This window comes from Penicillium odoratum (assembly GCF_028828045.1).
Source record: "Penicillium odoratum strain IBT 22623 chromosome Unknown utg000003l_segment0_segment0, whole genome shotgun sequence".
Classification (NCBI taxonomy): Eukaryota; Fungi; Ascomycota; class Eurotiomycetes; order Eurotiales; family Aspergillaceae; genus Penicillium; species Penicillium odoratum.
Window position 1 is genome coordinate 872997 of NW_026643145.1, and position 26303 is coordinate 899299.

The 26303-nt window shown below is 46.7% G+C and overlaps 9 protein-coding genes across 9 annotated transcripts; 1 reads left to right on the forward strand and 8 right to left on the reverse strand.

Moving 5' to 3' along the window:
- Positions 1–288: 288 nt before the first annotated feature.
- N7520_003559 (uncharacterized protein) lies at positions 289–1522 on the reverse strand (the record flags this gene model as incomplete). Its single annotated transcript, XM_057137494.1, has 2 exons — positions 289–1060; positions 1110–1522. 2 exons carry the CDS (start codon positions 1520–1522, stop codon positions 289–291), a joined length of 1185 nt encoding a protein of 394 aa, XP_056997959.1.
- Positions 1523–4197: 2675 nt separating this feature from the next.
- N7520_003560 (uncharacterized protein) lies at positions 4198–6008 on the reverse strand (the record flags this gene model as incomplete). Its single annotated transcript, XM_057137495.1, has 2 exons — positions 4198–5416; positions 5464–6008. 2 exons carry the CDS (start codon positions 6006–6008, stop codon positions 4198–4200), a joined length of 1764 nt encoding a protein of 587 aa, XP_056997960.1.
- A 602-nt stretch (positions 6009–6610) lies between these two features.
- On the forward strand, positions 6611–7732 carry N7520_003561 (zinc-binding alcohol dehydrogenase family protein; the record flags this gene model as incomplete). Its single annotated transcript, XM_057137496.1, has 1 exon — positions 6611–7732. One exon carries the CDS (start codon positions 6611–6613, stop codon positions 7730–7732), a length of 1122 nt encoding a protein of 373 aa, XP_056997961.1.
- A 1093-nt stretch (positions 7733–8825) lies between these two features.
- Positions 8826–9479, reverse strand: N7520_003562 (uncharacterized protein; the record flags this gene model as incomplete). Its single annotated transcript, XM_057137497.1, has 1 exon — positions 8826–9479. One exon carries the CDS (start codon positions 9477–9479, stop codon positions 8826–8828), a length of 654 nt encoding a protein of 217 aa, XP_056997962.1.
- Positions 9480–12998: 3519 nt separating this feature from the next.
- On the reverse strand, positions 12999–14519 carry N7520_003563 (MFS transporter; the record flags this gene model as incomplete). The annotated part of the gene is made up of 2 exons (XM_057137498.1): positions 12999–14399; positions 14481–14519. 2 exons carry the CDS (start codon positions 14517–14519, stop codon positions 12999–13001), a joined length of 1440 nt encoding a protein of 479 aa, XP_056997963.1.
- A 781-nt stretch (positions 14520–15300) lies between these two features.
- On the reverse strand, positions 15301–18965 carry N7520_003564 (Nonribosomal peptide synthetases (NRPS); the record flags this gene model as incomplete). The annotated part of the gene is made up of 2 exons (XM_057137499.1): positions 15301–17460; positions 17508–18965. 2 exons carry the CDS (start codon positions 18963–18965, stop codon positions 15301–15303), a joined length of 3618 nt encoding a protein of 1205 aa, XP_056997964.1.
- Positions 18966–19653: 688 nt separating this feature from the next.
- N7520_003565 (AMP-binding enzyme family protein) lies at positions 19654–21582 on the reverse strand (the record flags this gene model as incomplete). Its single annotated transcript, XM_057137500.1, has 1 exon — positions 19654–21582. One exon carries the CDS (start codon positions 21580–21582, stop codon positions 19654–19656), a length of 1929 nt encoding a protein of 642 aa, XP_056997965.1.
- Positions 21583–21756: 174 nt separating this feature from the next.
- Positions 21757–23238, reverse strand: N7520_003566 (class I adenylate-forming enzyme family protein; the record flags this gene model as incomplete). The annotated part of the gene is made up of 1 exon (XM_057137501.1): positions 21757–23238. The coding sequence occupies one exon, from the start codon at positions 23236–23238 to the stop codon at positions 21757–21759; it is 1482 nt and encodes a 493-aa protein (XP_056997966.1).
- A 1559-nt stretch (positions 23239–24797) lies between these two features.
- Positions 24798–25805, reverse strand: N7520_003567 (uncharacterized protein; the record flags this gene model as incomplete). The annotated part of the gene is made up of 1 exon (XM_057137502.1): positions 24798–25805. The coding sequence occupies one exon, from the start codon at positions 25803–25805 to the stop codon at positions 24798–24800; it is 1008 nt and encodes a 335-aa protein (XP_056997967.1).
- Positions 25806–26303: the final 498 nt, after the last annotated feature.

Sequence of the window (26303 nt, forward strand, 5' to 3'; positions counted from 1 at the left end):
GATTATGAGAAATATTATCCAGCATAGTCTTTTTAATGTACACTCTCCTTATGAAATATGGTTCAGCAAAGTTACACCTGCTACCTGACAGCTTAGTGCTTGGGTTTAAAGCTCTCCACAAGCACGAAGCCACTGGGGAATATGAGTGAAAGCCATGGATCATAATTGGAATCTTTGTAGTTTTCCAATCAATACGGGAAAAAAAAGACAACGTAGCCCCCCGACACCGCAGCCCACTGTCTTTGATGTTGACAAGGTACATTCTCACTGTAGCCGATGGCAATCAGCCTATTTTCCTTCCTTTTCTACATGGTCATTGGATCCATCATTCGGCATAGCACTGTTGAAAAAGGATTGAATGCTCTCATCTGCCATTCTGCCAAGTGCTTGATATGAATTATTACCTGACTTGATGCGTTTGGCGGATATGAGATCCTCGAGAGTAGTGACAATGGCTTGTCGGCTATTGTCGCCTGTGCTGACATCCTCGAAATAGTGAGTTCGTTGGTGCTTTGCTTCTTCCTCCACCTGTTTGCAGAAATTGAGTAAAGATTCTGTGCCGCTTAAATCTTCTCTGAAATTTTGTTCCTCGGGTTCTGGCTCCGTGTTCAGGCGAGGCATATTGCGCTGTTGCCCCTGAACAATCCGATCGACACCATGTAGATGCTGGAGTAGGCGCAGCTTCCAGCTCGTGATCTCCTTATAGGTGGAGTTAAGACCTTCCGCATTGATCAATGATGACACGTTAGGGTTAAAGAACCCGGACATGTGATCAAAGGGACTCAAAGAATGGGCCACTTCACCCAACAAGCTTGGTCGCGACTGGTTGATCAGAGAGAAGAATTGCTCACAGATTTCGAGGCTCTTCTGCGTGCTATCCTTCTCCTCCTCCATTAATTGGAGCTCCACCGTGTCGATGCCGGAGACCACCGGACCTTGAGAAGATGCAGTCTGTAGCCGCTCTCGAATATCGTACAGGTGGTTTTCTAGATCACATTTCGTATTCTCTATAAGCTCCTTATATTCCTCCAGAACCCCTCTTGTGGTCTTCGTGGTGCGTCTAATCAGAAGGTGTTAGACCAAGGAGGAGAAAGAAGACAGGTACTTACAAATTTGCATATGCGAGTGCGAGGGAAATGGTTGACTTGTAACTAGCCAACATGTCCTTGAAACCGGTAATGTCCTCGCCCATATATCTCATTCTAAGCCAATCCCTCTTGCTACTCCGCTCCCCGCTGGAACGTGGCGTGCATTTCATGATTAAAGCGTTGAATTCATTACAGGCATTATTGCATCTCATGAGAGGTTGCGTAAGCGCTGTAAGATCGACGTCAAAGCTGCAGATTGATTCATCCAGAGCCTGGAGGACAGTCTGAAGAGCCTCTACTTCCTGGCGCAGCTCACGAATCACCTTATCTCGCGATTGAAGGCTCTGGACCGTCTGATAAAGAGTGATAGAAGATTGGAGAGCCAGTGTCACGAGGGACGTGATAGCAGATACGCTACCGACCACTTCTGCCATAATTGTATAAAGGTGTGTGATCCTTGCTGATGAAATTTGGAGGCAGCAGCTGGTATCGCGCAGTGACTCTCCAGTGACCGAGAAAGAAAGCAGCGGATTTATAGGGAGGGGAGAGGGAAGTTGCTGGAAAGCGAGTGGGGCAATCCTTTCCGCCCCGAGGTAGCGCGCGGTTAGCGCATTGACTTCCTGAATCATCACTTTTACTCGCTTCCATCATCTTAGCTTTAAATAGTAATTGTAAGTCAACGAGTAATAATCAATTCATCAAATTGTCTCTAGTCGATATATATGATCTAGGAGATTGGGGGCATACGGAGATTCGACCAAAATTGCTGACTGTTCCAAGGCGCCTGTGTGATACAGGCTCGTCCACCCCCGCCATATGTTTTGTTCCCAAGATTGTGGGTCCATCCGCAGACATTGCCACCTAAAGAACAACATGTATGAAAATTCTTGGCTAGCTGATAAGACCTTCGCCGCCCAAGGCAAAGGCCCGTGCATTTCCTAATACCTCCCCGAAGGTCTCTCCTTGACAAGCAAACAGCTGAAGGATCACCTCCGCCCCATCCCGATTCTGTAAACCAGAGAATTCAAAGTATAGTAGGATTTGAAAACAATTTACCCCCTTGAAAACACACACACAGGCTTTCTTTCCCAGCTCTCCCACTCCGGACAAACGACGCAAAGCCTACTCGAATAAGAATGAACAAAAACTCCGTTGTTTTCAAAGGGTTTTGACCTATTCTTTGGAGGCAATACGGACTTCTGATGATAATCATGTTCGTGCGGTCGGGATCATCAACCAGTGAAATACAGATTGAGATAACTCACGTCCGTGCGGGGAACAATCCTTCTCAACTTGCAGCATGATTTGCGCAACGCGACTCCACAACGCGAATCGGCGAGATTGCCATCACATCGGGAATTGATGCTTGTCCCAATAAATTCCATCATTTAAGCTCATTTCGTTTTTTGATGCGGTGACCGTTGTACTTTACTACTGATAGAACACGAAATTAAGGTATAATGGCCTATGGTTGAGCTGTACGCTATATCTTCTACGTTTTATAAGATCGAGTGAGCGACATGGTGGGGTATGGATATGCTTTGTATGCCTGTTTTGATAGAAATATGCGTCAGGTTTCCGTTGTGAGCGGAAACGGTCTTTTCAGAAATGAGCTTTGAATGGCTGAGCCAATCATGGATTAATGCAGTATCGGGTACAGACCGGGAAACCCTGAAAGTATCATCTGCGCAGGGTCTCAGTAGATAACTGTCATCTTCAAACTCTGCTCAGTTCAAGCGTCTGTGGAATTGGGTGACAGTCAATAAAGGATATGGCACTGAGATTTTAAATTACAACATAGAAAATCTAAGAATAAAGCCTAGAAGTTTCCCTAAAATTCCGAAATTCAAATAGTATTAATATGTTTCTCTCTCCCGTAGGTGAAATCTTCTTTTCCTTAACACTTCGCAAAGTCGTATTCTTGATCTACAATCTTAATGCCGATAGACAGAACTCTACGTAAGCTTCTGCCTACGAACGACGGATCCATTATTTTATTTCCTAAGTCGGAATTGTCAATTAAACAGCGATGTAACGTATCTCTTACTTGCATAGAGTGCCAGAAAAAGAGGGCCAAGGTCAGAAGTCTCATAACAAAGTTTGGCGGCAATATTACTATACCCAATACAATACACCGGTACTATACCCTACGTAAGATGCGTTACCGAAAAATGCGACTATACCTATAACCCGTAAGGTAATCGTAGATCTAAGGCTTATATCGCTGAGGCTCTCACCTCGATCACCCAGTCTGGAAAATTCTTATTCTTACCTATATCACCCACACTAACCTAATATACATCTCGTCGCTGCTCTATGGTGATAGGGCTCTACAAATGATCAGCCGTGCGGATATATGTGGCTTAAGTACGGTCGAGCGGACGGGAAGCCCTGTTCTCCACACCCTATGGTCGTATGTACTACACAATTGCTTGACTTGGGTTCAGTATTCTAATTTCAAAGATGGTGTTCGCCGCTTATCGTTTCGTGCAACACATCAACGTTCAATATAGCCTCCGGCTCTTTTTTTGTAGCAAACCCGACACTCTATCGCTGTCGGCTCTTCATGCGATGCCTCTCGAGTAGCTGACGCGAGGAAATTCTTTCGCGTTTAGCAACAGCCATGTGTAGGGCAGCGAGCAACACGTAAATATGTGAGTACTTGAAGTTATAATGGAAGCGCACCCTATTCCATGGCCTCCACCACTGACGTTGTTCTACTTTGACTGTTCTCGGACATTAGCTGATGTCCGGTGATTCGGCCAAGTCAGAAAGTATTCGAGAATATGGGGTTCGAAAGGTGATTGGAAAGATTTGAATAGCCGCGGGATTTTCCCTGGAATTTAGCAGGCGCTAGTAGGTTTGGAGTGTAATATCAGTAGCCATTTGTGAGTGGGGTTACGGAATCACGCTGTAGTTTAAATGTGACTAAGTAGAAGCTCCTCATATCTTGCTGATGCGGCCTAGATACACCGGGACTCAAAAAGACTGCTTAAATCTGAAAGAAAAGGGTTGTAAGGATTCCTCATACATTAACTTTCAACACACAAGATACTTCCAAAGTTGTTCGCTCAATCTACTGTAGACTATTAGCCTCACAGCATCTGCCCTACGCGATGCGCGGAAGCACAAGATAGCTATCATAATCCCCACCAGTATGAACAATATGCTGTCCTTTATTCTCATCACGAGGCTCAAGGGGTTTTAACGCCTCAGTTTCTGGCAGCGACATATCATGGCCAGAGATCCTGAGCAAAAGACCCTCACCGGGCTCATAAACGACACCAATAGGCCAAATCGGAACCATTAACTCCACAATCTTACCCGGTGAGATAGGCTGCCTGCTGCGGTGATCATAGCAGGGAACGTCATTTTCGCTAGATCTAGGCATTATGCTCACACGATGCGAAGCGCGTAGCATGCCCTGCGGACCAAGATGCTTGGCAACATTCACATTGGGAACCTTCGGCGCAGGCAGGGGCATAGGAGACCAGTTCAGCGACTCGAGGAGATTGCCAGATGCGGACAATTTCCGAATCTGAACGACGACGTCTATTTCGTCGTGGGATGGAGCTGACATGAAGAGTTTGACGAATGGGCGCCCGCACAACTCGGTATAATCTGGGAAGACCAGTTTGAAGTCCGAAGAGTCCGTCAGAGAGTGTCCTTCATGGACAGATTTCGAAGAATTCTGTGGTCTGCTTGAAGTCAAACTCCCCGTGGCGGCATCCAAGAAGTACCTCTCGGTACGGAGACGTGCAGGTGGCCACTGCGCCTCTGCTCGTTCGATGACACTCTTCGCAGGACTGTCTTCGAATCCAAGTAAGGTCAGCCTCACCCGCGGAGTATCCTCCCAGCCATTCTGAATTCCTTTAGCGTAGAAATCGAAGAAGCGCTGCAGGTCATCATTTGCTGCGACGGTGTAGAGATCGTGCCATTCTTGCGAGTTATGGACCCGAAGCCATTTCTTTGCTGTAGATGCCGTGCGATAACCCTCGAAGGAACCCTCCGAGTGGAGTCCCGTGGAGTAGGAAGCCGTAAAGTAAGCTGGGATATTGCCCATCTTCGTAGTGTCGATTTTCTTGCTTTCCCAGTACTCGTCATAGAGGGGATGTTCTCTGATCATGCTTGCCAGGTCCTCGACATTTGAAAGACCACCAAAACTACTAACAATCATCTCATTGAAAGGGACATTGGGGATTCCACCGCGACAAGCCTGCTGCGTATAAGGATCCGACAGACCTTCCCATGGCGCAATTGCCTTGAGCGCTGAGTGAGTGAATCGAGAAACGAAATTCGTCTGCGCGATAGAAAGCCAGGAATTTCCGCTATTATAGTCAGTAAGGTAAACAATACAGACATCCAATCAACTTACGCTAGAACAACCGACCCGCTACACCACGGCTGCTGAGAGACCCATGTAATGGAATCATAAATATCCTCTGCCTCCTGCTGACCCCAGAAAGCAACATTGCCCTCAGAGTGGCCCACCCCACGAGCATCGATATCAACGACAGCGTATCCCCGCTCAGCCCATTCCGCGGGATTCGGTCCTTCAAAGGTTTCGTATCCGCTCAGTCGCTGGAAGGGAATACCCATTCGGTAAGGGCCCATATTATCGTACGACAGCACACCCGAATCGACCTTACCGTACGGACTGTAAGGGATAATGGCCGGGATCTTATCGCCGTGGGTTGGTCTGAAAATATCGGCATACAGTTTTATTCCATCGCGCATAGGAATCGCCGAATCCTGTTCCCAGGTCACATCGACTGGAAAGGCTTGAAAACCGGGCTGCTTTACATGGCCCTTTCGCAGCGTTGTGACTCGGCCGGGGTGAAATCCATTGTAACGATAGGCTGGATGTTCAGCCGGGTGGATGAGGGGCTTATAAGTGATTTTCGTAAGAGGAAAAGACATATCAATGATTTGCAAAAGTTTTCTGTCGATGATTTAAGTCCAAGTGCGAGTTTTTATAAGATGGTCTATTTCTTGAAATCCGTACATCCACTGCATGTCCGCCGGTCCACATCCCGATCACTAAGCGGAAGCGGAAATTGGAATGGGCATCTACTTCCGAGAATATATGGGGCTGCAGATTTATACTTTCTTTGGTTAACATAGATCTCCCACTGGCTTTGGAGATGTAACCAACTTTGAATGGTATCTGCTTTTTATACAAACCCAAGAATGATTCACTGGGTGAATAATCCGATCTATTACCTAGCTGCTACCCTCCGTGACACAGTTTGGAATTGATCGCTAACTTTTGGTAACTTGCGGCGGCTGTCGTGCATGGCGTAATCCATGTTATGAGCTTGGCGGGATCGGGGAGGCGTGTGGACCGCCCCACTGAGCCGACGGGGTAAGAATGACCCCACTGGGCCGACGGGGTAAAATGCGGTCTACACGATTAGTTTGATCATCCGGGCTCCGATCGGAACCATGGGGAATTTTTAAGCAAGATGCTGCCTTGACAGAACATCGCCGTCGAACAATTTCGTCCGTCCTCACATATTCATATGAAGCGAGAAGAAGAGACCGCAAACGAAAGGATGTCCTCTAAAAATATCATTGCTGCTCCTATGACCGCTCTCGTTGTCGACGAGAATATCGTCTTCGCACCTCGACGGAGCCAGGAACCCTTGTGGGAACCAGAGGTTGGGGAACTTCTGATTGAAACACTCTTTTCTGGAACCAATCCCGCAGATGCCAAACATGCAACTTTGCTAGGCATCTATCCAGCCGTTCTTGGTTATGATTTTTGCGGTAAAGTGCTGAAGTCATACCCAGAATCGACGTTTCGGGAGGGGGATATCGTTGCAGGCTACACTCCCACTGGTGTTGGCAGGGCGAGAAAGTATGGCACTCATCAGAACTATCTGATCTGCCCTGAAGAGATGGCCTTTTTAGTCCCTTCTGGACTTCCTCGGGAGCACGCGGCATGCCTTAGTGTCGTTACTATGACAGCGGCGGATGCGCTTTATAACCTTTTTAAATTGCCATTACCAAGTCACATGGACACGCCCAAGTCTGATAGCTCAAAGTCATTGTTGATCTGGGGTGCTTCTTCTAGCGTTGGAATGTGCGCGATCCAGCTAGCCCGTGCGAGTGGGGTTCACCCAATTTTTGTCACAGCGTCTCCTCAAAGACACACTCTCCTACAAGAGCTAGGAGCCACACGCTGCTTTGACTATAGGTCACCACATGTCATTGCAGACATTCAGCAAGCTTTGGTGGACTTCAAAGTGCATTCTCTGGATTATGGCTTCGATGCCGTTGGCAGTCACGGAGACCTCAATTCTGCAGACCGCGTGGCCAAGTGCGCTTCAGATGAAACCAAACTCGCTTCTGTGGTGATACAACAGGATTCTCGCTTCAAAATGCCGTTCGCCACCTCGAACCAAGAAGTCATACTACGAGTTACCGGGGTTCCTCATCCTATTTCTATCCCGGCTCGGCGTTCTGATTACCAGCACGCGTGGAAAGCATTTCAATGGGCCGTCCAAAACTACGGAGCTCTTTTCAAACTCCCAGTCGTCGAAGTTTTCAAAGGTTCTGCGGATGATGCGTTGAAAGAAGTAATGTCGGTGGGTGAAGGAAGAGGGTTTGGGAAGCTCGCCATTCAACATCCTCTGCTCTAGTGCCATTTTACTCTAGACTGAATCTCACGGGCCAATCTGTGAATCTTCGGTTTTGATCTTCGCTCAATATCAAATTCTTGTCCGACGATTGTTGAAAGCTTGCCAATCTGTGAATCTTCGGTTTTGATCTTCGCTCAATATCAAATTCTTGTCCGACGATTGTTGAAAGCTTGCCAATCTACTGAAATTTAGATGACCCGCTTGAAAATCCTAATTTGTTCGTCTAGAAGAAAAGTTCATCTGGCAATGTGACAATGGAAAGGGGGAACTCGAGCCTCGCTCTATCAGTCGAGGCCAGTCGCTTTTCTATTTGAGCCCGCGGAGCATGTGCTTAGCTACCATAGTGCTTTGGACCGGGCCGCTCGTCCGTGGAATACATTGTCACATGGCATAGTGAACGTTGGCTTAAGTAACTTGTAGGGCAATCGTGGGACCTGGTGATTCTTAGCTAGATTTCACCCCTTCCACATTGCGCACCAACCCTTATCACCCTGGTCGCGCGATAGCAAAGCGGCGACCGGTTGTTTCCCTACAAAACTAGACCAAATGATTGGCGATCATGGCCATTCGGGGTGTGGCTTAAGTACGGCTGAGCGGACGGGAAGCCCTGTTCTCCACACTCAATGGTCGTATGTACTGACGACCGAAGGTGCTCAGATTTATATAATGCAGATCTAACAGAACGTAACTAGTCGTGTGCCTCACCGGGGGGCGCCAGGGAGGGGAAAAAGCTGTGTTGGCAAAAGACAGGGTGAGAATCAAGTGAGAAGCAGGGGGAGAATTGCCCCCCGCCTTCTACTATCCATTGCTCGACTCGTAATATATCCTTGTTTTTCATTTCCGTTGCAATATTGGTGACAAAAATTCCATGAGGTCCTCGGTGCTTAGATCATTGAGAATTCTTTCATTGATAACACCATCTTGCACCAAACGTTTTCTCAATTCTGTTGAGTTAATATCATGGGAGACAACCATTTTATGCTCCAAATAGTAACCCCTCTTTCCAGAGTTTTCATTCTCACTTGTACACTTCCACATCACAACCTCTCCGTCGTCAAATAGTGGATTACCTACAATCCCCAGTTAATCATGGTCAAAAGTCACATTGAGCGTGATCACTTAACTCACCGTTTGTCTCAACACTGGTCTTGCAATCCCATTTGCCGAATCCCTTCCAGACAGTCGGCGTTCCATTTGGAAGGAAGTGTGACTTCACATGCCTTGCTTTATTTGAGACCAAGACACCTTGGAGCGAATAAGGCACGACAAACGTCGCATCCTGAGGATTCAACAAATCAGGTCCAATCAACCAAGAAAACCTCACATTGAGGCCATCAGCCTCGGTAACTCGAGCCATGGCCTTGGTATACGATTTGAATGGGTACCAGGTACTGGGCCAAACCCACACTCTATCCTTCGGTATTGAAGGAATCGCATTCAGGATATCGACTCTGCGCTTCTGGGAAAGAAAAAATTCCGGATATTTATCGCGAATCTTATTTCTAAGGAAGAAATCTTCACTTGGTACAATGACGATTGCGATTGCTCCTATTTCGCGTCGCAGAGCAGATAGCAGGACATCTATGTGACCTCGATGTGGGGGATTGAATGATCCTGCGTATGCCAGAATGAGATTTTCGCTTTCGGGCTTCAGGTCTCCTTCTAAAAGGCGGACGCTGTTGAGTTCGGCCTCTGATGTCAATCGAGATTCCTTCAGAGCTATTTGCGAGTAATGTTTCAAAGACATGTTTGCATAACTGTGGATATAGGAACTTCTTGGCAGCAATCGTGTTTGCAAGAGCCAAACCTGGTTTTTGAACTTTGTTCCTAACGAAGGATGGTGTATAAGAAGATCGATTGTTTTTGCAGGAATTTAGGAGAAAACAAATGGCGATGCTTAATAATGAAAACATTAAATATATACCCAACCGATATCCTTACCTCTGATTAGTGTCTTATCAGTGGCGAAGTGCATGCATAGCGAGGCAATTGAGGTCGAAAAAATGCTGCTCTATGTGACGAGTGGAAGATGTTGTGGGAACCGTGCCCCTGATCAGGAAGTACAAAGGGCTGAATGCCGTCCGTGCCACACCCTTGCATAAACAAAGACAATGTTCTGTTTCCTTTAACAGCTTTTCTCTCTTCAGCTTTATTGTCTTCGTTGAATGCATTTCTACCTTGAACTAGTTCGTCACTCCATAGACATCTTTGGGGATTTTATTTAAGGACCACGCAATGCGATGACGCTACTTCACATATTGAATAGTTCTTGAAAACCCTAATGTGACTATCGCCATAATTTATTTAATTTGAAATTTAAATCACATGCATCTGGAAGCTAAGCGGGCCCAGTTGTACATACTCTAACTCACGTTACACAGAGTTTTATAGCCAATTGATATACGGGAGTGCATTGGGCCTTTCATCATTGGAGTGGCTCTCTAGCTCACTTGAAATCCTTGACCGCTTGGATTATTATTCAGCTAATGCAAAATATGTCGTTTATTCACCGATTAATTAGAAACTGTGATCACATGTTTTCAATGCTTCAAGTATGGATTGTCCAATGGAGGATCATTGTAATGACAGTCACCAACATTAAACATGACATTTTGCTGGGCCGGGCTAAAAATCAGGTATTTTTAGGCAAATTCGCTGATGCTGGTAGTCCCTGGTTGAGTCCTAAGGTTTTGGTGGGGAGTTGATGGCAAAGCGGATAGGCGGACCCGCGGACGTTGATGGTCACTTCTACCGTGTCCTGCCCTGCAAGCTGACATTGAACCCGATCTTTCAACGAAGAGTGTCTTTAGACGAGCGATATCGACGTTGAGGAAAGACGCTGTAGTATATCAACAGTAGCAGAATTTGACAACTTTTGGCACGTTTGCTGTTGTCGCCAGTCAATATTAGGCAAGATGCAGATGTGTAGCTTTCACAACCTGCCGAGAGCTGAACGAAATGAAAGCATGGCAGTGCGTATATTACGAATGGAATTTCACCAGGTGTTGATAGTGAAGCCAGGACGTACTAGTAAATACATGGATAGGCTGTAGAAGAGTGCAATATAAAGCTTGAAGAACAGAAGTGGCGACGCTACCAATGACTAGGACTTGTTTCTATTCGCGCCCCTCCTAAAAGCCAGGCAATTCGGAGCGCCCACTATGCTGACAACATTGGGGACAGGGGATGCGCATCGACGATTTGGGACCGAAAGCCCGATTTCGTCCACACTGAACAAACATGTACACGTCCTTGAATCCACGCTTTTCGCGGTAAATTGCAAATATCCTGCCTATGATGCACGCGGGAGCGGCCCCGTTTAAGGTTGGCAGTGATGTGCTTTTGCAATGTTTGCACAGTGTGGATTTGTCATACCCAAAAATTATAACTATCAGCCAAGACGGGTCAATATTCTCAGGGGTTTTGTGTGCATTCTATCTTCAGGCGATATCTTGAAACCGGCCTCATTCTGCTGGTCAGATATCCAATGCCAGTCAACGCCCAAAGACTTAGGACTGAAAACAAATTTCTATACATGACACAGCACTACTCGCGAAAGAGGCTGGTAGCGTAGCGTACGCGCTGCGAACGAAACGTTACAATTGGCTCATGTATGGGCATAAAGTAGATCATTGTAAAAAAAGCTACCTTTGAAATATTTATTTCTTGAATAACGCATTTGAATTGAAGCAAAAGAAAAATCGCTTTCCTGTTTAGGAATTTAATCTGCCATCACATTTAATTACTTCTCTTCCGGAGCCGCAGCCGTAGCCTTCGCCTTGAAAATAGTCTTTTTTAGTCAGCATGCAACAGCTTGGAATTACTTTTAGTCCAGTTCTCAACGCGCGTTGAGTAATAGCATTACATAAGATGTTCGAGCAAAGGATTCTAGAGTATGTAGTAGGTTGTAATTTTTCACGATGGTACATCTTTAAAAAAGACGTCGCATTCAAGAGCGCGGCTTAGATAATCATTCGGCGATGATCAATGCATAACGTATTTCACTAGCGAACCGATCACACAGGCGAGCCGATCACCCCAAACACCATAGTAAATGCCATATTTACAACTCAAATATCTCAACAACCACATCAATACTCTATTCCATTAACTGCCGATAGACATTGATAAGGACTTTCAGTAACATATATCAGTTTCAAATAAATTGAACACTCATATCATCACGATACCAGAAATTACAAGACTGAACCAACAAAATATATATATCTCAGTCATTGATTCAAGAAAATCCTTAAGATTGCATAAAGGGACTAGATATTACATAGAAACAACTGAGCTTCAAGTAAAAGCCCCTGAAAACTAATATAGTTGAGATAATGAGTTGTAATTTATCATATTTACTATGGTGTTTGGGGTGATCGGCTCACCTGTGTGATCGGTTCGCTAGTGAAATCGTTAGAAGAAAATTAATTCGTCTCTGAACAATAGAGGGATAGTGGAAAATGCGAGCATCAATGACGGATCTTGTCCGATCTGTAAATCTCTGGCTTAAGCCACGGCGCCAGCTCCATTGTGGCTGTCTTCGCCTTCTCAGCACATTGTGAACATGTGACAGGTTCTCCACCCTCATGAAGGAGGTAATATATCGCCGTATTATTGATACCAATTCTCAGGATACAGTGTACAGCTACAGCTCCTGAGCGTCGTCTCGCTATCAATTCATGTACCCTTTGGTCCCTGTCATCTTCTTTTAGGGTAGTATTCGAAATCATATTTACCTCATACACTCTTAGACTTTCATTCCCGAACCCTAGCTTGCAACACGCTAATCCAGATATAGTACCTAGTGCCAGAGCTTGCTTGAAAGGTACTTAGCTAATTCTAGCTGCTTAGTAAACTCAATATAACGTTAATGCTGGCGATAATAAGGGCTAAAAGCACTGCCCCTTGCAAGTATGACGGTATATCAAGACACTAGAGCGCGCTTGGAGTTGGCGCCTGGAAAGAGCGTTTTCAAGATACTGCGTGTTGCAGCTTCGAAGGCAAGTGGCCGAATCGGCAGCCGAGGCTTCTCTCAATGTTGCGATTTAATATCATCAAACTGTCCAGTTACAAGCAAAAGGCTTAGGAAATCTAAGAAATCTAGGAAGTGCGAGTGATAACTTTGCACTAGGTGACAGTCCTTTTCGGGCACTTATATATAAGATTACTATGCTACACTGGACACGAGTAATCTGATCTTGAGGGTCTTATTCTTCGTGGTCGACGGTTTGTGAATCAAATCTAGTAATTTTCTATTCACCGGTCAATCCATCTGACCCCTTTTGGCATAAGTGCTCCGATCTCTAATATGACCTCCGAATCTCCAAAGTGAAGCAAGAAAAGGAATACCCAGCCCTAGACTAACAAAACCAATCAAACTATTACCCCAGCCGTATCCCAGCACATCATAAAGATTTCCTCCGAAGAGTGGGAACACACCACCGAACAAGGATTGTATTAAAGACACAGCAGCCATAGCGGATGCCGAATTTTCCCCGTAAAAGTCTATCACGTACATGTGAACATTGATAATGCCCATGAGGAACCCTGCGTAGAAGACCGCGCAACCGAGATCCGGCATAATCCAGGGAAGCGTCTGTTCAGCTGACCATCCATACCAGAACATGCCAATTGGAACTAATATCGCTCCCAATAACATGGTAGGCAGTCTGAAATCCGGAGAGCCCACACCCCCATTCCGCGCAGACAGTCTTTGGTAGATTTTGTCATTGGCGTAAGAGCAAATCTGTGCCCCAGCAACAGCGCCGATACCCAGAGCAATGTAGTTCAGACTTCCCAAGGATTCAGATTGCCGATATTTAGTCGTCCATAGTGTTGGGAAAGTAGTCTCAACTATATAGGACACTCCATTCAAGAATCCTAAATACAGTGCCAGGGTCTGAATAAGCAGTTGGGTCCCAAGAAGACGCAAGGGTCGCACAACAGATCGCTGCAGCGTATCGCGCACGGAATGATTGAATTGGTGAGTAACATAAAGCTCCCGCGTGTCTCCCGCTCGCTGAAGCCTTTGTAGTTTTCGTTGTAAAATTAACGGTGCGTAAGATTCCCGCAGAAGGAAACAGGTAACTAGTTGTACCACCGCATCCCAGATAGAGACTGCATAAAAGATCCATCGCCATGTTGTATGTTGTGTCAGAAAGCCACCGATTATTGGCCCAATTACCGGGCCTAATATAGGCAGCGCGGAATATATGGCGGCAGCTGTTCCTAGATTGTCTGACTGGTAACAATCGGCGAGAACCCCGGCTCCAATACTTGCTGTAGTAGAGCTCCCTAGCCCAGCTAGGAAGCGAAAGACGAGTAGCTGGGAGCTTGATTTGGAGAATCCGCACACCGTATTGAAGATCAAGAACCACAAGTTACTGAGCTGGGCCACCCAGACTCGCCCATAGCGTTCTGAAAACGGCGAGAGAAAAAGTGGGCCTACGGCATAGCCCAGAGCAAAGATAGATAACGTAAACTGTCTCTCAGAGAGAGATTCGATCTTGAGGTCGTATCCGATGTCGGCTAGTGCTGGCGCTGTCATGGTGGATGCTAGCGGAGAAATACTCGCGAGAAGAGAAATCATGATGATAACAAGGGTTTTCTTCGCATTGCTCCAATTTTGGGGGTTTGCCGGATCTTGATCATTATCCCAGGTAACCTAGGTAGTTTTAACTATAATTAGTATGGAATGAATGTGGTTGTAAAATCGACAACTACAAAGCAAGAGGGTCTCATTTACCAAATTGGACACATCGCTTTCGTGCCTTTCGGCTGGCATTTTCAGAAATGCCAGAAAAAATTTAACGACTGATCGTGTGTTTCTGTCAACTTGTAGAAAGATGTGGAATTGGCAGAACGGATCGAATTATTGGGACCAAGGAACAATTGTCCTTTTTTCGCCGCTTAGAACAGAAAATTTGAACTATTTGGCCCCTTGTGTAAGTGTCGGTGGACCGAGATAGCTGATACAGATCGTCTGTAAGCTGTGTTACGTACAGTATTGCTTTTCTAGGCCGGAAGGTCGCCCATCAGGTCTAGAGCCTGTGGAGACATGTTGACAAAAAAAAGTGGATAGAGCTAAAGCCAAAGATTTGGCTTCCAGCAGATCGCAATCAAAGTGATACAGATCGGGTGTAAACTTCGCCACATACAGAATTGCTTTTCTAGGCCGGTGGGTCGATCATCAGCCACGCGTTTTAGCGCGGTGGAGTTCACAATGGACAATTGGAATATACTCAGGTGCTCCGTTGGCTACATGTCGGTCCATGATTCATTCTGAATGAAATAAGGGGTTTTAGTTACAGATATTCACGTTTTTCCTATGTAGTCATCATTGAAATGAGACTTTGACCAAGACGCGGCCTCAAATACGTCCCTGTATATTTGAAGAGAGCGATTCTATTATCGAAGGAAATTTCATAATTTAAATTGTTAAATGAGCTCTGCTCTTACACTGATAGCTATAATGAAGAAATGCTACGCATTTAAAAAGGGATTTTATTGATTGTCAAGGTGTCGCAAGATTTATGATAAGGAAACAGTACCAATGAGAGATACCATTAGCGGTGAAAGTTGCACTCCGAAGCTGTGAGTGCTTTCTGGCCCTGGAACTCACATTGAGTAACAGGCTTATCAAAATTTTCCGGGTTTGAGATCCACACCAAGGCGCACAAGAATTCTTCAATGGCGTGATATACCTCACTCCTCCTTAGCTGTGCGTCATCCCAGGAAACTTCTAGCATAAGATAATCACCCGGTAAAAGCGATGGAAACCAGACAAGCCCAAGATCGGACCGGCTCAAGACCTCTAACATCTCTACTGGAGCTGCGGGCTCACCCTCAACTTTCTCAGATGATGGAGGTGAAGGCAGCCAATCGAAAAGCTGACGCTGAAGGATATCTCGGACTGCAGCCACATCTGCAAGCCCAGATACTGGATCTTCCTCCAGTGAACGGCAAATTGCATCAAGAGGGGCATGACAGTAGCGGTCAATATCTTGCTGCCTCTTTTGCATTCGCTGTAGGAACTGCAGCGTTGTCTCACCGGGTTCCACACGAATACGATTGATCGTCTTTTGAAAAGTCGGTCCTCCAATATCTAGTGGGCTCCCAGTCGGCGGAACAGAATTTGAATCCTCTTCAACAGAAACAGAAGGCCATGACCGTCCAGACTCATCACTCACAAACACTGCCTCGTCTGCTCCAGTTTTGTAGATGTTGAGGAGTGCACATGCGGACTTGGCTATAATGGGTGGCGATAGCTCCCATTTTGACTTCAAGGCACGAATGAATGGCAAGTGAATTTTGTAGAAGAGCCCCATAGTTCCGCAGCTGCGATCGCCGTCTAAAGGTACTCGCTCTCTGGGATGGGATGGTGAACCATCTTCATGGCACCAGCCATGATCGTCACCTTTGAACCAGCGTGGTGCCCTTTGCTGAGGCCAAAAGTATTTCTGCATAGCGCTCAGTCCACGGAGCTGATGAACATGGTAATCTACCGCCTCTTGGGCTTCTCGACTTTCTCGATATGTTTGGTAGAGCAATGCAAACTCACGGAAAGCGTAAAGGGACGGCGGCCGCTTGCCATGCAGCAATTGGTTCAGATCTTGATACCATCTATGCATCACCATGCCATCAAAAATGACATGATGCATGTGCAAGACCACACCTGTGGCTTTGCAATTGTCAATTGGTAGGACGGTGCATTTGAGCAAAGGGCCAGAAAGTTGCACATGATCATACGTCAAGTCGTTCAATCGATAAGCTGGAATATCCTGAATGCTTGCCAAGGTACTGCCAGTAGTGACCTGGCTATCTAGCCACCTATCATTAGGACGCATGATGAGGTATAGCTGTGAATCGTCACCACAGACCATGTGCGTTGCTCGAAGCATCGGATTCCGCTTAACCCACAACTTGAGGACGGCTTGCACCTCTGCTGTGGACACAGATCGGACCACCAAAGAGTGGCGGTGATTCCAAGATGTTTTCCTCCCCCCTTTGGTCATCAGCTTCATGCAGTCGGACAATGGGATTAGGTCTTCCACGTCATCCCACCCAAATCCTAATGGCGTCAGATGCCTATCTGCTTGATCCTTTGTGACTTTCATGAGCTCATTATGTCCTTTTACATATATCATGTTCGAAGCCATAGGACTGCGCCGAGGAAGTGATTTGGCTGGCGCTGGGAACTCGGTGAGGAGAGGTTTGCGTGCAAGACAGGCCTTTAGCTTTCTGAGAGTGTTATTTTCCACCAAGTCCGTCATGCTGACACTTCTGTGTAGTATTTTCCGAATTTGACTTGTAAGCTGAATCAGAGTCATGCTATCCGCAATCTTGTGGATTGATGCGTCGGAATTTACCTCTGAAACCTTTTGGCCAGAGAAATAGGCCCAAAGAGACGTCAACTGCGACTCCAATGTCTGGGATGAATCGTCAATCGCTGGTAGATTCTCGAAAGATTCTAGATATTCCGTTACCCAGCCTCGAAGAACCAGTTTTTGCACCTTTCCAGTTGTGGTGGTTGGAAAAGTATCACGGCCGAGATCTCTTTGCACATCGAGCACCCGGGCGGGGGCAAATGCAGGGGTCAACTCGGAAAGCGCCATTGCTTTGAGCTCATTTCCGGATAGAATTGAGGGTCCCATCTGCTGAACAACGGCAATAGGAACTTCCCCAGCAAGTTCATCCGGGATACCAATAACGTAGGCCTGATTAACCTAGTCAGCATTTATGGACACATCACTGGTCAGGATTGGGCACCTACATTGACACCTTCGGCCTTACGCAGGCAATTCTCAATCTTCGCAGGTGAGATATTCTCTCCACCTCGGATAATGATGTCTTTGTACCTCCCGGGGATATAGACATACCCCCCCTCGTCCATGTAGGCTTGGTCACCAGTCGCTACCCAATTGACACCATCTTGCTGGTAGCATGCATCACTGTCTATCCCGAGATAGCCCTTGAAAACAGGGAAACCGCCTTGATGGAGCTCCCCAAGCTGGCCATACTCGATAGCAACGCGTTTCCCAGGTTCACAAATTTTGATCCTGGATCCGGAACAAACTCGACCAGAGGAAACGTCTCCAGTAAGTTGCCAAGCATTGATGTCTTTTACATTCATCAAGGTGACAACGCCCTCGGTCAGGCCGTAACCGACACATAATTTCTTCGGTGTCAACGCTTTGCATGTTTCAATAATTCTAGGAAAGGACGGTGCACCGCCCAACGTGATGGAGGACAACGTAGAGAAGCCTCCCTTCGGAAAAGACGGATGTTCGGAAATTGCTTGGACCATCATGGGAACGCATGGTGCATGGACATTCGTGCCCTGCAAAATGGCTTGAATACTCGATGCAGCGTCGAAGCTGGGACTAGGGAACACAACAGTGGCACCCGCCAGCCAGCCAGCCAGGCTAAACGCAATGCCAAAAATGTGAAAGCTGGGCAAATGTTGACATATGGTCTGTCCTGGAGCAATGTGAAATTTTTGCCCCAGCTGGACCGCCGGCGCACTGAGATTGAGAGATGTCTGGGGGCACGCTTTGGGACGCGACGTCGTGCCGCTACTGAAAAGAAGCACAGCAGAATCTTGGGGACTGGCATTGGAACCCGGAGAGAGATCAATATTATCTGGAGAGCTTGACATAACATCTGATAACAAGGCCCAGCCATCGGGTAGCTGCCCGGTGGATTCATCAGAGAGCAAGCATCGAAAGATGCCCTGTTTGTGTCCCTTTGGTAGAATTTCCTCGACTTGCGCAGCCAAGGCATCCGTGGCCACCAGTAACGCCCCTGTATTTGCCTTATTTAAAAGGTACAGTGCCTCTTCCGGTTGGGAAATGGTGCGTGGATCTAAAGGCACAAAACGACACCCTAGGTGCATTGTCGCCCAGAATGCTAGGCACCATTCGATTTGGTTGAAAAGAAAAGTAACAACAGAACTACTTCGGGTCACACCTCGAGACGAGAGAGCTCTAGCAAATTTCAAGCTAGCAAGGTGCAGTTGTTGATATGTCAATCGTAGGTCGCATGCCCCTTCAATTTTTGCGTCATTGAAATAACGGGGGATTTTCGGCTGATGGAGTGAAAGAACCACTTCTTGATCATAGTATTCAGCGGCCGCCTGGGACAACAAAAAACCTAGGTTCCCAGAAGGTGCTTCAAATTCTCGATCCCACGTCTCCGCGAGGCCAGGATGGAATTGAACTTGATTTCCCATAGTGCCGTGACACTGTACAGCTCTTAGAAAGCACAGGATAAACAGAAAGGAACGAAGTAGCACTCAGATTTGCTTCCCCTTTTTTCTTCTGTTACCCATTTGAATTAACATGATGAATTACGCCAGTGGTTGCTCTTACGATCGGAAACCCCACTGTCCAGCGAAAAAATTTGCCGAAGAGATCAGTGAGGAGATCGGCATGGTCGCCAAGTAATAGCGCAGAATACCCTTTCCCTGCTGGAGGTGTGGCTGGATATTTTGATACGATCCGATCGCCATTTTTTGGCTCAGGGTGGCGAGCGGCGATCGAACGCTATTAAGTTGTTGAGTGGAGCCCATCTGGATCCAGGCGAACGCAACTTAGCGCAAACTTTGAATTCACTAGTTATTGGAAAGGTCTCCAGATGGCTTCCAAGTATTCCCAACTATTTATTTTCCTTGATCTTACTCCCGAGAGTGTCTCATGGCCCCACAGGCTAGTATTGGTATTTTTACGCCACGGGTATCTTGAAATGACCCATTTTACCAAACAAATACATGAAAGGAGCGTATCAGCCCGTCCCTAGGCTCAGAATCTTTATTTGAAGTCAAAGAATATTCACTACCTACAAATACTTCTCAGTCTATCCATGAGCGACGTTCGTAATATGAGATTACTTGCTTGTCAGTCGCTCCGAGCTTACTTGGCTCACAGTGGCTGTTGATACGCCACCTCGTATCCGGAAAATCGACATTGAGAAAGAGGTCGATACGCGTTCGCTGGGTCTGAAAGCCACGCAGCCGCACACATAAATTCGGTTGTGACTTTTTGTACTTCTCTGCTGCTCAGGAGGGCATGGTCGAAAGTAACGTTAAGATGCAGCAAGTTACCATCCTTGATGAAGGGAAACCATACGAAACCGAGATTGCTTCGGCTGTCATCATCGACAAGCTTCATTGCATCAGTCTCACTCTCGCTGTACTGCTCTAGAAGCCAATCAAAGGCCTGCCGCCGATAGATGGTGTCCATCAATGACACATCACTAGCACCTTTCTCAGTATCCATTTCTTTGAGCCTCCGATTGATTTGATTAAGCGGGGCGTGTGCATAAATAGCAAGTTGATCTTGTTCGTTCTGGACACGTTGTAAAAGTTGAAAAGCAGTCTCGTTTCCGTCAATGCGAATGCGGCTGACAGTATAGGTCATCGTTGGTCCGTCCACTTCTAACATGTTGTCTGTGAGGCCTCCTTGAGCGTTGTCTGCAAGTGGCCAGGTTCTGCCCGACAAAAGATTGTTGAATATTGCCTCAGAGGCCTTGGTTTGCCGAACATTCACAAGAGCACACGCAGTCATGGCTATAATAGGTGCACTTATGGCGAACTGGGACTTCATTGCTGCAAGTTGGGTCAACCGCAAATAGCAATTGGTCCCCTGCATCCCACAAGACTTATCCACGGCTCCCACAGGCATTGTCTTAGGTGCAATTTCCTGAACATCAAAGGATATATCTTTGCTGACTGATGCGTCCGGGGGCCATATGGCATTCTTGCAAGACGATATGCCGCGAAGTCGGGAAACATGGAAGTCGACAGCTTCTTCGGCAGATCGGGAGCTTCGGTATTCGTAATACTGTTCAGCGAAGTCTTTGTAAGGAAGGAACTGGAGGGACGAATCTCCGTTGTTCTTCAACAGTTGTTTCAGGTCCTGAAGCCATCTGATCAAAGACAACGCGTCATATAGAGCGTGGTGGAAATGCATCACAAGAGCATGAGCGGTGGGATTTTGCGTTTTCAGGATGGCAATTTTAAAGAGCGGACCTGTACCATTCACATAATCGTATTCAGGGTCGTTCAGTCTATATTTAGTCGCGGCTTCCATGTCCTGGACTTCACCAGCGTGAAGGATTTGGTGTTTGAGCCATTGCACATGAGGCCGCATGACCAAAACCAGTTCTAAATCCTCACTGCACACCACGGATGTACATCGGAGCAAGGGATGTCGTTTGAACCACGTCTCCAGAGTTGAGAAAAGTTGTGCTTCACTCATAGAGTTTTCAACTGACCAAGTAAAGCGGAAGTTCCACGCCGTTGGTCTGGATCGATCACGAGAAAAGTTGCTTGAATAATCGGTCATCGGGAGGATAGATTCTACATCGCCCCATTCCAACCCCAATGCTTGAAGTTTGGTGTTCACTAGGTCCTCATGGACACCTTTATCGGATTCCCAGGCCAGCGGTGAACGCTTCTCTACTGGAGATTCGCTCACAGAAAGACTGGGTGGCAACTTCATCATACTGAGGAATGTAGCCTGTTCACAAATTGTTGTATAAACGGTAAGCAATTTGAATGTGAGCGTCCACCCTTTTTGAGCTGCGATATGCAGAAACTGAATAATCATTGTGCTGTCGGTGAAAGATCGAATCGGTCTGTTCTGGTCAATTTCCTCCACCGGTAGACCGGATACAGCGGACCAACATGCTGTCAGCTCGGACAAGATATCCTTAGCCTCCAATTTTTTGGCTGCAACTTGATCTAGGTAATTGATGACCCATTCTCGAAGGATTGCCTTTTGGATCTTGCCAGACGTCGTGGTGGGGTAATAATCTTTATCAAGGTCATTTTTCAAGTCCAGAATCATCGTAGGCGCAAATGAACGTCCTAGTTCTATGGCCACGATGGACAGTACGTCAGAAGCTGACATCTGAGTGATGTTCTGAGTCTGTACTATGGCGATGGGCACTTCCCCTGCAACTGGGTCGGGAATGCCTACAGCACAAACAGCCTCATATCAAAGTCAGCATGAAAACGTAGTTTAAAAATGGAAACATGTCATGTGGATGTGGAAAGTGCTCACATGGATGTGAGGAAACTTGAGCAAACATTGCTCGATTTTTGCAGGAGAAATATTTTCTCCGCCACGGATGATGAGATCCTTGTATCTTCCGAGCAGGTATACTCTTCCCTGGCTGTCCATGTAGCCCTGATCCCCGGTAGCACACCAGTTCACACCATCCTCCCTGTAGCAGCAGGCATTGTCTTCAGTAGTGGCACTCAGGTAGCCCGAGATAACAGGAGGGCCTCCTTGATGCAGCTCGCCTATCTCACCTCGCTGCACAGTATCTCTGGTCCCGAAACGACACATGCGCAACTTTGCCCCTGCAATGGCCCTTCCAAGACATACATAGCCGTCCACAACATCTGATTGGTTTGAGCCCATGGCATGAATCAAGGTCGCGACTCCTTCAGTCATGCCATAGCCCGCGGTAATTCGTTGTGTCCCCAAGGTCCTGCATATGTCCACCACATCCGGGGATATAGAAGTACCGCCAAGAATGATGTGATATGGCGCTGGTAAAGCATGATCCTGAGATACCGCGTATGCCTTCATGGCTTGCGCCATAGCTGGAACACATGGCATATGGGTTTGCAAATTCGACTTGAGGGCGTTGAATGAAGCTGCGGCATCGAAGGAGATACTGGGAAATATCACAGTTGCCCCTGACAGCCAGAATGCCAGTGTCATCACTACACTGAATACGTGAAATGAGGGCAAATGTTGGCAGAGAGGCTGATTTGGCGTGATATTAAAGTGGTCGGCCAGGGCCAGCGCAGGAGTGGCGATGGTGATGGAAGTGTGGGGGCAGACCTTGGGCCGAGAAGTGGTGCCGCTAGTGCATAGTAACAATATTATGTCGTTCGGGGCCAGATGCGTGATTGGGGGAGATAACTCTGGTACCGTCTCCATCAACTCGGGCAAGGCGATCCATCCAGATGGGAAATCAGTGCCTTTGGTAGTAGAGACAATGCATTTGAAAATCGATCCCTCAAGACAGTGAGCCAAAATGCTGTCGACTGCACCCGACATGGATTTTTCGGAGACGAAAATGTGTCGCGCTTCGACTTTCTCCAGAATATATCTGGCATCGTCTTGCCGATACAACATACGAGGATCAAGAGGAACAAAATGGGCCCCTAACCTGATCGTTGCAAGGAAGACAAGAGGCCATTCAGCTTGATTAAAGAGAAAGCCAGCTACTCGAGTCCCGCGCTGAACCCCGACCGTAGAAAGAGAAGCTGCTAATTTAACGCTGGCTTCTTGTAGTTGAGCGAAAGACCATCGCACATTCCCAATGCCAAGAAGACTCTTTTGATGCATCGACTCGACTGCATCGCGATGAGGATGTTGCCGTGTAACCTGATCAAGCAAGGTAATCACATCATCTTGAGGTGCTTCCTGCCTGTTATCCAAGTCTTCGGCCAAAAGCTCCGAAGAGGTTGAGGTCTCATTTGGCATGGTGTATTCACCGCTGAATCAGGTACGCACACGAGATGATTATGAGTGAGTGGATGGGTTTGTTTTTGGGACTTAGAATTTCACAGGCTGAAAATCTGTAAGCTTGTGCAACATACTTCGTAGAATTCCTTTATATGTCACTTGATCGACCCTACCGAGCTCCCCACCTGGGCTTGTAACTAGGGCATTTCAATAATGGCGCTACTGCAGTAGATCGGACTGAAAAGTACGGAATCGTTCGGGGCTTTTGGTAACTGATCCACTTTCTTCAGATAAATGTACGAAACTTGGAAAGTGGGCTTGAAAGATCCACCTTAATATCCCGTGCTCATGTTATAACCGATTTGGATAGAGATCGTGTGATGATCCACCGCCACGCAGAGGTAAGACGGGTAGTTACTGTAATTCCACTATCAGGGGTATTTATAAGAGGAAATGACATGCATTCGCAGATCCATACCTTCTTTTGTCAAACTCAAAATCTGCTAGGTCAGGATCCTATATATGATAGCTGGTTATCGGCTGACTTCGCCTCGATCGAGTCTCGGAATGGACAGACTAAGTTTTCGGATGGCCCACATGTTCTTCACTGATACAAGTGGGTATGTGATTATAGGAATTATCATAGCTGGCGCCTGAAGACTTTCTATAGTGGGCTTAAAACAATACTGTACACCCGAGACTCTTCAATCTGTACGTACTATTTTGCTCTGCGGGTCTGCTTGTTACCAGGCTATATTTCTTCCTTATGTTTTACGTTCAACCTCCGCAGTGGTGGCCCACATGGGCTAGTAAATTTGCGATCATCGAGCTCTGTCGCTTCATAGTATACAACATACGCGAACAGGACATCCTTGACCCACTCACTCTATGCAGCTTATGAATAACATTGCTGAGGCTGCATAGAAAAGCGGTGTGTTTAAATTAAAGAAAGTACTCAACCGGTTCAAGATGAGTAGGGACGAATTAATGGCCAGAATTAATCACAATATATAATGTTCGAAAGAACTGAGGAAGCGCTATTCCTAGATAGGACATGGGAATGACGATCGTTGATCTGGGCTTACTATAGGATAAGTCTGACCCACCCACTCGGCCATGGCCTGTGGACCTTATTAAGGTTGCATACGAGTAAAATGGCGCGAACTGACGATCGTCGATCTACATCCCTCGGAGGCGAATCTGGCCCGCTCTAGTGAGAGATCGGGAATGTGGGCCAAGCATAATTACAATAATTACGTACTAGTACGAAGGTAATGGCTGACGTATTGTATATTGTCGGAAAGCGGAGAAGATTCTACTAGGACAGAGAAAGGATTTCATGGAAAGCAGATTAGGAATCTGCCATCCGATTGTTATTTATCTTTTTGGAATAGGTAGAGTGAGATTGAGAGTGCCAGGGGTACGTGTTCTGCCACTGCTCTCAAACCTGTTCCCACCCCATTATCACCTCTCTCACCCTAGCTCCCACCCATATCATCTGCACTCATCCCGACACAAAGATCGATGCCATTTGAAAGCCAAGGGCATTTTGAGAATTAACTGCGCTTAGTATGCAGCTAGTAGTTTGGTGGGTGTCGCATTGGCGAGGAATTATGAGTCTTCGCACGACGGGGGAACCGTATACCTCGGCTCCGGGTGACTTTTGGCCTTTTCCATTCTCTTGTGACTCGAGATATTCCCACGGACTGATCAGGCTCACACACGGTACTTCGAGCCTCGTCGCCATCAGATTGGCTCCATACGCTTGCAACAGGTGTGAAATGAGACCAATGGCTTTCAGACTCCCCTAGCGAGGTTTTGAGTGCAAAGCGAGCTAAAGCGTCCACACTTGCACGGTCCCTAGGAACGTAGTGACACCCATAGAAATGAACCAGTTCGTATGAAGTGAAACAGTGTGCCAAGTCCATGGTCTGGTAGTTTTTCACGATGTAGTCCATGCTGCCTAAAGCGTGACAGCTCGGTGTCTCTATCGGCCATGAGTACAAACTCCCGTAATACTCCAATGTACCACGATATCCGCCAATTCCGATGAAGAATCTCAGAGACTCTTGACCTGGGAGGTCTATAAAAGCGTCCACGGGTAAATTCTGATACCGGGCGGCAGCAGCCTTTTCCGGATTGCTGTTGCATTCGACTAGAGAGCAGACCATCCCAGAAAGGCAGGCACCCTGAGAAAATCCGATTATGCCATGAATAGGTCGTCCATGGATGTAATTTGCAACAAACAGAAGTGAGTTCTCGATACCTCTGTATCTGCTCACGGTATCTCGGCCATACCACCAGCCCAGAGCTGTGAGATCTATATCGTTCTCGGCGACATCCTCATCAAGGCCTATCGGCGGTTCGAGAACCAAGGGCGCATTAGGGTACAGGAACTCAATGCCTCCGGGAAAATCGTCGAGAATTTCTGAGAGGAGCAGTTCCTGAATCTTTCTAGATATAGGGCTTGATTTCGCGTGAAATTCCGATCCACTGCCACCATATCCTGAAATTTTATCTAATTTAGTAACAAGCACAAGTCTATGGATTAAAATCTCGTCAGCATTAATCTCACCGTGAAGCATTAAGATTCGGAATTTGGTCGTATCGTAAGCGACTGCGTTTGTATTCATTATTTGAATCTCCTGGCCTTCGTGTTGGCTCACTAGACTCTCAAGAACAGGGCTAATGAATCTAGCGAGGTACCTTCTTTATGGTCTGTATTCTCTCTAGATCTTGGCGCGTCAAGTCTAGAGTCGGTGGAGACAGGTGGACAATACAAAGTGGATCACGCTAAGGCCAAATGTCTGGGCTTCCAGCAAATCGCGTATCTGTTTACGGAGATGATCGGTCGTCGATCATTTCCACGACCATCTGCCAGGGCGTACTAAAGTCCGCCCACAGCTCAATACACGCAAAACACAATCTCTGGCCCGCTGTAAAGAGGTTACAAGAGCTCTTCAGCGTTCCGAGAAATTACTAAATCGCTACTTTCAAACACACCCAAACTGTATTCCACTTTGTTATTATTTCTCTGCTATCCTTCGGGGCTCTAGATTGAGGTATCTTCTCGTGAAAAGATG